Source organism: Seriola lalandi, unplaced genomic scaffold (assembly GCF_002814215.2).
Source record: "Seriola lalandi dorsalis isolate HSWRI2012SDOR001 ecotype SW California unplaced genomic scaffold, Sedor1 jcf7180002054334, whole genome shotgun sequence".
Taxonomy (NCBI): Eukaryota; Metazoa; Chordata; class Actinopteri; order Carangiformes; family Carangidae; genus Seriola; species Seriola lalandi.
The window spans coordinates 595159-606478 of record NW_019524887.1 but is presented as its reverse complement, the minus strand read 5'-3'; the positions used below and the strand labels follow the sequence as shown (position 1 = coordinate 606478).

At 39.0% G+C, this 11320-nt stretch overlaps 2 protein-coding genes across 2 annotated transcripts in view; both read left to right on the top strand.

The window, feature by feature from the left end:
• Window positions 1–525: 525 nt before the first annotated feature.
• On the top strand, window positions 526–6423 carry LOC111655877 (alpha-amylase). Its single transcript, XM_023407413.2, has 9 exons — window positions 526–713; window positions 1306–1452; window positions 1740–1937; window positions 3283–3513; window positions 4455–4588; window positions 4873–5095; window positions 5189–5310; window positions 5448–5573; window positions 6189–6423. The coding sequence occupies exons 1-9, from the start codon at window positions 546–548 to the stop codon at window positions 6376–6378; spliced, it is 1539 nt and encodes a 512-aa protein (XP_023263181.1). The 5' UTR covers window positions 526–545; the 3' UTR covers window positions 6379–6423.
• Window positions 6424–7829: 1406 nt separating this feature from the next.
• LOC111655876 (alpha-amylase-like) overlaps window positions 7830–11320 on the top strand; it is an 8014-nt gene continuing 4523 nt past the window's right edge. The window contains exon 1 of the mRNA XM_023407412.2: window positions 7830–8504. Within this exon, the coding sequence (XP_023263180.2) occupies window positions 8292–8504 (213 nt within the window). The 5' untranslated portion in view covers window positions 7830–8291. The remainder of the gene's footprint in view (window positions 8505–11320) is intronic.

Below are 11320 nucleotides of genomic sequence, written 5' to 3'. Positions count from 1 at the left end.
TATTAAACCAGGATAAATTCAAACTGTCATTGGTAAGATTGGAATCGGTGTAAGGTAAATCTCATTAACTAATTCAATTAAGATAATGTTTTTGAGCGGTAGTGTTGCTGCTGAATTTCATCTGAATGCTACATAGTGAGGAAAATGTGATTCACTTCAGCGGGGTTTCAGTTTGTTTTGACCCCACCAGAGGATGAAATTCAGTGCGACAGATATGTCACTGACATTCAAGACAATGCATACAAAAGCATTGGGGTATTATCTTATCTCTATATTATATTTCAGCCACTTCTTTTTTATAATGGTACAGACATTATTCACACTCACTTTCCAACTTATATGCATATGTTTATATCTTGAAGCTATTTTCCCTCCTGATAGTTTTGAAACAAGGTAGGAAGCCATGAGAAAGAAGCACCTGTTTAACCTCCATGGTGATAGCTTCCAGCCTCTCATTGGTCCAGCAGAGAGGCAAAATCTGTATAAATACTACAGGTACAACGGCAGCAGGACAGTGTGTTTTTCTGGCTCATCCAGCGGGAAGCATGAAGTTGTTCATTCTGGTGGCTCTGTTCGGGCTCGGCCTCGCCCAACACAACCCTCACACCAAGCACGGAAGGACAGCCATCGTCCACCTGTTTGAGTGGCGCTGGGCCGACATCGCTGCAGAGTGTGAGCGTTTCCTGGGCCCCAATGGCTTTGGTGGAGTTCAGGTATGTATGGCTGAACACAGGTGTGTAGCTTCTGAGTCTAGAGGACTTAGAACGTGGAGGGTATTCACATCTTTTTCTGTTTTAAAACAAGGTTTCTATACTGACACTGCATATTGATGATACGCTCGGCAGACTTCGCACAAACTATAAACCACAGAGTAATTGCCTGTCAGCTTCTGATGACTTAAATTTAATTAAAAGGAGCAAAGAAGTAAAATATCACCTGGAAACAGCTTTCTTTCCATAGAGAGGTTATTTCTTGCTTTGAATTTCAAAATGACAAAAATGGTCCATCTCTAACAAAAATTACATGAATTTGAAAAAATAATAATAATAAAAATTCAAACCATCAGAAATACATAAACTTATGGATCCCACATTTGCCATAACGCAATTACATAGCTTTGATTTCCACAGGCTTAGTAGCACTTCTCATGATGATTAATCAGAACTTTGTGTTTAAAATCGTTGTACCTTTAATAACGGTAGAATACACTCACTTTAACACTGTTTAGCAATGGTCTTCTGTACACAGACAACTCCTGTTTTAAGAGTGGTTATTATTGTAATGCTTTCCCTCTGTGTTGCTCAGATCTCTCCTCCAAATGAGCACATTGTGCTGAACAATCCCTGGAGGCCCTGGTGGCAGAGATACCAGCCAATCGGCTACAACCTGTGCTCTAGATCTGGCAGTGAGAACGAGCTGAGAGACATGATCACCAGATGCAACAACGTTGGGGTAAACTACATTGCAACAGTTGATACGCATGAATGTCTCTTTCTTGAGGAACCACCATTTACACTTTTATCTAAGGCATTTACTGTAGTTGCTGCTTTCCTTTGTCATATGTTTGAGTTACTGGACCACAAACATTGCAGCAAACCAATAGTGAGCACTACTGCTCTGACATATTCCTTTGACCTGAGAATGACCTCAATGTGCGAAGACAAGGAGTGAAAATGACAAGGGATAGAAGGGGGTGTTGATTGGTTGTGTTGCGTCTACAATCCTGTATCTACTCACAGGTCAACATCTATGTGGACGCTGTCATCAACCACATGTGTGGAGCCGGGGGTGGGGAGGGAACCCACTCTTCATGTGGAAGCTGGTTCAGCGCCGGCAGAAAGGACTTCCCCAGTGTACCCTTTACCCAGTGGGACTTCAACGACCACAAATGCAGGACTGGAAGTGGCAACATTGAGAACTATGGTGATGCCAATCAGGTAATGAATATCACTGAGAAAACCTGGATGGAACTGGGTAATTTCCCCCTATTATCATTTCTCCTTTCACAAATCTCACTCAATCCAATGATCCACTCACTCTGAATCTTAGCTCACACTGACTGCAATTAATCCGATATATTTGGTAGTCGTACAAATCTCAACCAGAACCCGACCAATACAAGATTTTGAAGGTAAAAACAATCTGATAAAATTATATCCACATAAATGTATTTCGATCCTTTACACTTAGTTACTGAGGGGAATTGCTTGAATCAGGTTTCACTGCCATTTACTTGTCTCAATGTGCACACGTGTATAGTGTTTCTTCCACTGGTCCAATAATCCCTCTAATATTACCAGCTCTAGCCAGCTGTTTTGAAATATGATAAATGTGTGTCAGATATTTGCTAAGGGGGCTGGCGGTAATTCCGAAAAGGCACTGTGTCTCAGCTTTCAATTTTCGAGACAAGCTAACGGTTTAATATCTTAAGTGAAAATCAGATGTTTCCAATGCACCGACTGTAACTGTACTGACATGTAAATAGGGGATATACAGTATTTACTATTATGTAATTTAGGCAGAATGAGTATATATATATGTAAACGTCTTCCACTGAAAGGCCACGGAGTTAGCGTCATGGCTAATTCAACTAATTTAGCAGCAGATAAACTGCAAGTGTGTGTTTTATAGTGACTGTCAGTGTTATACTGACAAGGGCTGTTGTTCATTTACTGTCTTACTGACTGTTCCACCAATAAACGCAAAATCGAGTTTGTCAACAGGCTGTTGCCTACATCCTTCAACCACTGCTGTTGAATGTTGAGTGGTTTTGCATTACCAGAGGATTGTTGGGACTGCTGTCGGGCTTACTTATATGTAGGTTATACAAAGGGAGAATTAGGCGGTGTGAGTTATTGTCATTCAAGAAATGTCTTACACCTCAAAATAAGAACCATGAGGACACACCACAAACTCCATTCTGCTGTGCAGAACTCAGCTGAGCCATGATGTGTTTGGTGAACTAACATGTTGCCAACAGTGGAGTCAAAGCGCTCTCTGGTGGACAGACTACACAATAGCGACACTGGATAAAAAATAGCTCAAGCACCTGTCTCCAGCTGTTATAAACGCCAATACCGATTTATCTGCAATTGGCTGAAAATCGGCCGATAAAATCAGTCAGCTGATGTATCGCCCAAGCTTTAAGTGAAAGCCCAATTAGCATGGCACTAATTACGTTATGAATAAAAACCTGTAGACAAATATATTCATTAAATTGATTATGAAGTGCTGTAAATCGTAAGTGATGCTATGAATTGTGATGTATATGGTCATTTACAGGTACGTGACTGTCGTCTGGTTGGTCTGTTGGACCTCGCCCTGGAGAAGGATTACGTTAGGGGCAAGGTGGCTGGCTTCATGAACAAGTTGATTGATATGGGTGTGGCTGGATTCAGAGTTGATGCCTGCAAACACATGTGGCCCGGCGACCTGGCTGCTATCAATGGCCGTCTGCACAACCTCAACACTAAATGGTTCCCCGGTGGCTCCAGACCATTCATCTTCCAGGAGGTAGTTTTTTTTTTTTAACTTATTTTATTTGAGAAGTTTAATTAATTTCAACACAGGAATAGTAGAATATCTCAAAAAGACAGAAGGAAAAAAAAGATCAGCCAGGACACACCCATCAAATTCCATTACAAACCTAAACTGTAGTACTAAGAATATATACTGCAGGTGCATATGTCATCATGCTGAGTAGCTTCAACTCACCTCTGCATTTGATAGTTGTGTATTTTGCTGGAATATCTACAAAGATGAAACAAAATAATTGATTTGACCTTGATTTCCAGGAAAGCATACATACAAATTTAAAACTAATAAGCTGTTTTTTATTATTTACCATACTTAAAAAACTCTACTCACTTGTATGAATGTTAAAGAAATAAGAAACAACCTGGAGATGATAAAAGTCCTCAAACCAAAATGCAAAATAATTATTAACATAGACAGGCACAAAAAGTTGTGCAACATAGGCAAGCTGCATCAGCAAATTTTACAATGCGAGCATCTTACTATTTCCTGGAGGCAGACTGTACTAGTGTAGACCTGATATGTATCAAACTCACAAAGGTAACAATTTCAAAAGACAAATAGTATTTATTCATATTTGGCCAGCACTAGATGACAAATACGCACACGCATTAATTCACAAACACCTGTATATCCAGGTGATGCTGATGCTATACTATAAAAGGCTGAAGGTTCTCAAATCAAAACTCAATTCAAGTAAGCTGCAAAAGCAGCCTGTGATCTAAAAAAATCTTGTTTCCACTGAAGACATGAGGGCTTAACAACAGAAATATGGTTTGTGTTAGTGCTGGATCAGAAAAGCTTATTTGTTGTATCATTTTTTTGTCAATACACAAGTCACTGATATGGTACAGTTAATACAAACCATTCCTACTTCACATTGCACGGATGATAAGAATAATGTGTTGTTTTCCCTCTAGGTTATTGATCTGGGAGGTGAGCCCATCACATCTAGAGAGTACTTCCATCTGGGAAGGGTAACTGAGTTCAAATATGGTGCCAGACTGGGAGCTATCTTCAGAAAATGGAATGGCGAGAAGCTGTCTTACACTAGGTGTGTGTGTTTCTGCTGGTGTGCCTAAATCATATATCAATCTGATATATTAGAAGAGATTGTTTAATTATGGCATGATCCCATTCGTTGCATGAATTGATGGATTGGATAAATAGGTTCTTACTTGCCAATGTATCTAGGGACAAAATGTTTCATAAATGATCATTGACTAGAACTGTTACACTTTAGAGTTTGTAAATTAAATACTTTGGGTTATCTTTTGTCCAGACTTGGGTGTTTTAAAAGTGAACTTCTCATTAGTAAAGTTGTATTCTTGTCTCCAGGAACTGGGGAGAGGGTTGGGGTTTCATGCCAAATGGCAATGCTTTCGTCTTCGTTGACAACCATGACAACCAGAGAGGCCATGGTGCTGGTGGTGCATCCATCGTTACCTTCTGGGACTCCAGGCTCTACAAGATGGCTGTTGGCTACATGCTGGCCCACCCTTACGGAGTGACCAGGGTGATGTCTAGTTTCCGTTGGAACCGCCACATTGTGAATGGAAAGGTATGTTCTCTTAAGTAGCAGCAATGATAAAATGCAATGTTTGGTGTGTTTTTGGAAACATTTTTTAATAAACCCATTTACTAATCACTGTAGGATCAGAATGACTGGATGGGCCCTCCCAGCCATGGTGATGGATCCACCAAGTCTGTTCCCATCAACCCTGACCAGACTTGTGGAGATGGATGGGTGTGTGAGCACAGATGGCGTCAGATCAAGTGAGTCCTCAGAAAGAACTGCTGACCTTATGCACAGAATATCATTCACTTCTGCTTAACTTATGATCATATACATGTAAAGTCTATTATATATACATTACACATTATGATTTTATTTTGTTGGCTCTCCCCCCTAGGAACATGGTCGTCTTCCGTAACGTGGTGAATGGACAGCCTCACTCCAACTGGTGGGACAACAGGAGCAACCAGGTTGCCTTTGGACGTGGTAATCGTGGTTTCATCGTCTTTAACAATGATGACTGGTAAGAATCTAACTGGTACTGACAAAAACTAATGTCACCCACTTAAATAAGTCCTAGCCAGTGAAAACTAATGTGTCAGATGGACTATTTTGGCACATACTAAAATATACTAGCTTGAACAATGAAGTATTCTGTTAAAACAGTTCATTGGATTTCTATGTTGTGTAATATGCTATTGGCTTTAAAGAAACTACAGGTAAGTTTTGCTATTGCTACATAGCCAACATAAGCATTAACAGCTGTTTACTTACCTTGCCAAAAGCTTAAGCCATTGTTGCATTTACAATTCAAGACGTTATAATACGCTCTCTGAGCAGCGCTGCATCTTCAGTGCAGACTGGACGCTTCAGTGACTCACTATTGGAAAGTGACAAGATGGGCCAACCAGGCTACGGTTAGCTGGTTAGCTTCTACTTCAGTAGAAGAAAAGAATTGATAGAAATAGAACCTAAACAAAAGGGTTGCTTTCTCACCACTGGAGACAGCTTTTGGCAAGCCTCTAGACTGGTAAATAAACAGCTGCTAATGCTAACGCTGGCTATGTAGCAATAGTAAAACTTAAATAGCTCCTTTATTGGTTTTTCAAAACAATATGAACCTTCTCTTCACCCTCAGGGACCTGGATATGACCCTGAACACTGGCATGCCTGGTGGCACCTACTGTGATGTCATTTCTGGCCAGAAGGACGGACACAGGTGCACTGGGAAGCAGATCCATGTGGGCGGTGATGGCCGAGCTCACTTCAGGATTAGTAACAGAGATGAGGACCCCTTCGTTGCTATTCATGCTGAATCCAAGCTGTAAACACATTCTCTACAACTTTAAATTAAAATTTTTTTTCAAATTGAATGATTTGAGACTTGAGTCTTTACTGACACTTTATGACCGGTATGAATGAAATCCATGCATATGTAGATGAATTACAATGAAAAGTGTGCACCATTGCAACTATAACAACGCCAAACAGTCATGTCAATTCTATATCACTGCACTGACAGTATGAATGGAACATCAGTGGATGTGGATATCAGTAGTTCTGAAAGCATGATATACTATGTGTATACACCGATGGTATTAAACTTATTACCATTAACACAACACTTACTGCTCTCTGTCAGTTCAGTGTCAGCGCAGTCCTCTGATTTACTGACCTCAGACCAGCGTTCACAGCCAGAGCCCGCTGCTCTCTGCGCTGTGGTCTGTTTGCTCTTTGTTGGCTGCTCTGTCTGTTCTCCCACAGTGGCAAAAGAAAAAAAAGTGAGGCCAACTAGGTCATTTTGTTTCATCTGAATTTCCTGCTGTAGCTCAATGAACACATTACGCTGCTATGAACACAGTCATGAGGGTGGTGGCTGTGGTCGGATAACCGCAAGCCCCTGCAGACCACCAGGAATATGCATACATGCATGTAACATAACTAAAGAAAGTGTTGTGATAAATGTAATCAAATGTAGTGCTCTAAAAAAAGAGTCACATGTAGATGTTATGGAGTAACTGCAGCTCACCTCTGATTAAAGTAATTTTGATGATTAACCATAATATCCTGTATTCAGTAGCCTACAACCAGAAATCTCTCTCCTGTGCTGGCACACTGGTAGCATGACCCCTTACCCACATTGCTGTGGTCAGATTGAAGCCCACATTTGGAAAATCTTGTCAGGGCTCGTTTAGCTCTACATATCATTGGCTACTGTATTTATTCTGATGATAAGACCATATGACATCTATGTAATCTCAAAATTACCAGCATTATTCAACATTTAGGGCTAATTGCCAAATTCATGTCAAGGACAGTCACTCCATTGCATAAACACTTAGGTATAAATTTCAGACATGTGGAAAAGTAAATATTGCTGAGTGTGTTTAAGCCCCTGCAGCTATCACTCACCAAAAATCACACACATTGTACATACACTGTTGCCCATAAAGTTCAATCATTTCTTTTCAGACACAATCTTCTGTTTATTCCTATTTAAATGCATCAGTAATCACTTTTGACCAGGTGCAGTGATTACATTATGTGTCACAATTACCCAGGTGAAATGAAATAAATCACATTGTCACAATCATTTCATGGAAAGAGGTAAAAAATATTTTATTCCAGCTTTATGAGCAACAGCATATAGTCTGCCTGTTGCAACATCATCCGGTTATTGAACTGAGTGAACAAATAATGAGGCGGGACAAATCTAAACTGATGGTGTTTGGAGAGGTTTGAGAGGTTAGAATACAACTTTTTCTTCTTCCTTTTTGAATTAGTGGAAGATAAAGTTTTAAATATAGCGTTAAGGTAATGTCTGAAGGCAGAATATAACATTTTTGTGGGCTAGTGTTGAAACTGAGTATGTTAGAAGTTCATCTTACTGCCGCATGACAAGGCAGTGATTCTTTTGGACTCTGTTTCAGTTTGTTTTTACCTCTACAAAATGATAAAACTCTGTGGAAAGATATGTCACCGTGTGTCGCATAGGAAAGTATTCTGGATCTTTGACACTTTTTCAGTCTCTTTAAACCTGTTATTTTTTATGTTTGGGGAAAAGCATTGTGCACACCTTTATGCTTCTCAGTTTTTATGTGCCTTGAAACTATTTTTTGTTCCGCATGTTTTGAAAGAAGGTAGGAAACTTTGATAAAGAAACACCTGTTTAATATCAGCTGATATTTCCCAGCCTCTCATTGGTCCGTGAGAAGAAAGAATCAGTATAAATATTAACAGCATGGCAGCAGGACAGTGTGTTTTTCTGGCTCATCGACGGGGAAGCATGAAGTTGTTCATTCTGCTGGCTCTGTTCGGGCTCGGCTTCGCCCAACACAACCCTCACACCAAGCATGGAAGGACAGCCATCGTCCACCTGTTTGAGTGGCGCTGGGCCGACATCGCTGCAGAGTGTGAGCGTTTCCTGGGTCCCAATGGCTTTGGTGGAGTTCAGGTATGTATGGCTGAACACATGTATAGGAAGGGAAGATAATCCCTTCTTTTTCTTTTTCACAGTAAATCAATGAACAGTAATCAAGCTGCATGTTGATGATGCACCAGGTAGTTTGCACATAGATGGCTACAAATGGCGGTAAAAAAAAAAGGTCTTTAAAGCTTGATATATACATATGCATAATGTATTGTGTACATTAGAGTAATCCCCACCATGGAGCACAGACTTAAATATAACAGGTGACAGGTGATTCCAGCTTTATTTACATAGAGAGATTGTTTGCTGCTTTGAAAGTCGCTGTTTTAAGTTCTGTGAATGAAGGATGGTTCATTTCAAACAAAAATTATTTTAATTTCAAATATATAAAGGAAATCAGCAAGTGATTCTTGTCTGCTTGGGGCTGATGGAAAGTGGAACAAACTTTGCCTTATAATCAGAATAATACATTCTCTTGATGGGTTTAGTCATCACTCTTTGACCTTTATAGCTTATCTTCTTATCTTATCTTAGCTATTCCATTTAACTTACATGGGTACAGATTGTTTTTTAAAAATGGTAAAAATCAAAAACAGACATAGTTAATTTTTTTTAATATGGATCAACACTGTAAGCCCGGATAAGTTGATTGTACTTAAACCATTTGCGTCAAGTGATTGCCTCAAACGGTTTAAGTTATTGACAGTAGAGAAAATTAATTTGTTTAAGTACAGTCAACTTAAATGTGCAATAGTCAGAATTTAACATTTTTAAGTTATATACACTCGAAAAGAATTGTGGAGTCTACTTAAAAGTAGTATAGTCAAAACTTAATATTATAAGTTAAATACACTTGTAATCCTAGTTTTATTAAAAATATGAATATATTAAATGTTAAAATATTATGTTTGGGATAAGAAAATAAAATTCCAATTAAATTAATCTTTTGTTAATGACCACACAATACAGTACATTTTATTTATTTTATTTAGACATACAACAAAGCAATAAATATGCATTAACAATGATGCTCTGTGTGAAATACCAGATGCAAATCCATAATAACAGTAAGACCTTGTTTTCATAAAATTATCAAAATGGGTCTTTGCCAACAAGTACAACAGTATATTCTTACTTATTGCTGCAGATATTACCTTACAGTACCTTTCTATGATGCAGCTCATAGAACATGTGTATTGAATTATGAAAATGATGAAACGATTTCCTTCCAAATACATCACAGCACAGTTTTTTAATTGTTTGCTGTGAACAATTTTCAAGTTTGAAAAAAAACAAAAAAACAACAACACTGACCATGTAGCAACTTACTGCGAGTGCAAAAGGAAAAACTGTATGCTTTGTGTGCCACACAACAAGCCCTGCAACTTTCTAAAATATGGAATAATTTCAGTAAAACAAACAATACTAGACACATCTAGTACAAGAACAATCACATACAAAACTGCAAAAATATTTGCTCCAATCAGTGCAATGCATACAGTATGTGCAACAATCCAGACACGGACATGAAGAATTGTTCCATGAGCATGAATGTGTCTTACACTGCAAGATCATTCTTCAGCTTTTGAACCTTTGGCGGTAGCTCACTTCGGCCCAAATTTAGCATTACCTGCTGAATGAACGTAAAAGTGTTTTTCAAGCACTTTGGGTACTGTAGGTGGAGTGTAGGCAAAGCCAAACAAGAGGCACATTGCTTGAGGTAGGTTGGTGAGGTCTTCCATTACAAGGCTGCCCTCTAGGATGATCCCCACTCTTGAGGGGTTTAGTTGTGGCAATGCTGGGTTTGCTGGGATTGCAGCACTGGTGTCCTCATGGCAGAGGATTCCCACTGGAATGTCCACGGAGTCTCCCTCATTAAGAGCCTATAGTGAGAAAACAAGACAAAAAGAGGATATTCAGGTTAACAGCAATTTGTCTACAATCAGCTGTATGGTCTTCACAAATATTATGATTTTTATTTATTGTTATTTTTATAATTCAAAGTGGTTTTATTTTAGATAATGTATCAACAAGCTGTTTAGGTGTGCTGCTGACCGGGGTGAAGCACACAGTTTTTTGACCAGAGCTTTAGTGGCCTAATGCTAATTATCATAACCCATCATCTCAAATACACGAAACATAGGAGAATGAAAAAAATACCAATCAAAAAACTTTACTCACCGAACTGCTCTTAAGGAACATAGACGCATCATCCCCATCCCCAGCATCTAATGGCTGTTGGCTCAGTGCTCTGCAAAGAGGTACAACACACACTTAAATGGAGAGCAAAGAAATATATCTTTTATCAGTTTATTTGTTCATATACCACAAGGGAAGGTGAGAAGATTAGTTTTTGTAATATGAATGAATTTACCATCAATATCATTACAAGACAAAACAGAAATATCAACCCACCATTGTCTGTTGTAGCAGGTCAGCTAACTGCTTGCCTATCCGACCTGTCTTCCTTTTGAAGATTTCCATCAAGCTTGGACACAAACTATCAAGAACACCAAAGAACTCTTCTTTAAGATTTCTCCCGACAACCCTGTTAAACTCCAAGTCTCCATTGAGAGACTTGAATGTACACATACATTCCTGATGCAAGCAAGGAAATGGCTCAGTTCTTGCATAAGTCCCATATTTTAGCGGCTAAAACATGGGACTTATGCAAGAACTGAGCCATTTAGCCCTATAGTGTTTAAAAGCTGTGCTCTCTTCTTACAGATGGCAGGGCAGTACTTGCATTTCCAAGGCATTTTAATAAGGCTTTAAACAAAAATAGTAGGGCTAATGAGGCTAATGTTAAAAGTGGGCATTTATTTTTCCAAAACTACATG

Bases quoted from the DNA above. Each gene is read 5' to 3' on its own strand.
- LOC111655877 (XM_023407413.2), top strand. From the start codon at position 546: ATGAAGTTGTTCATTCTGGTGGCTCTGTTCGGGCTCGGCCTCGCCCAA. The intron at 3,514-4,454 runs GTAGTTTTTTTT...TTTTCCCTCTAG, and splicing joins GACCATTCATCTTCCAGGAG to GTTATTGATCTGGGAGGTGA. The intron at 5,574-6,188 runs GTAAGAATCTAA...CTTCACCCTCAG, and splicing joins GTCTTTAACAATGATGACTG to GGACCTGGATATGACCCTGA.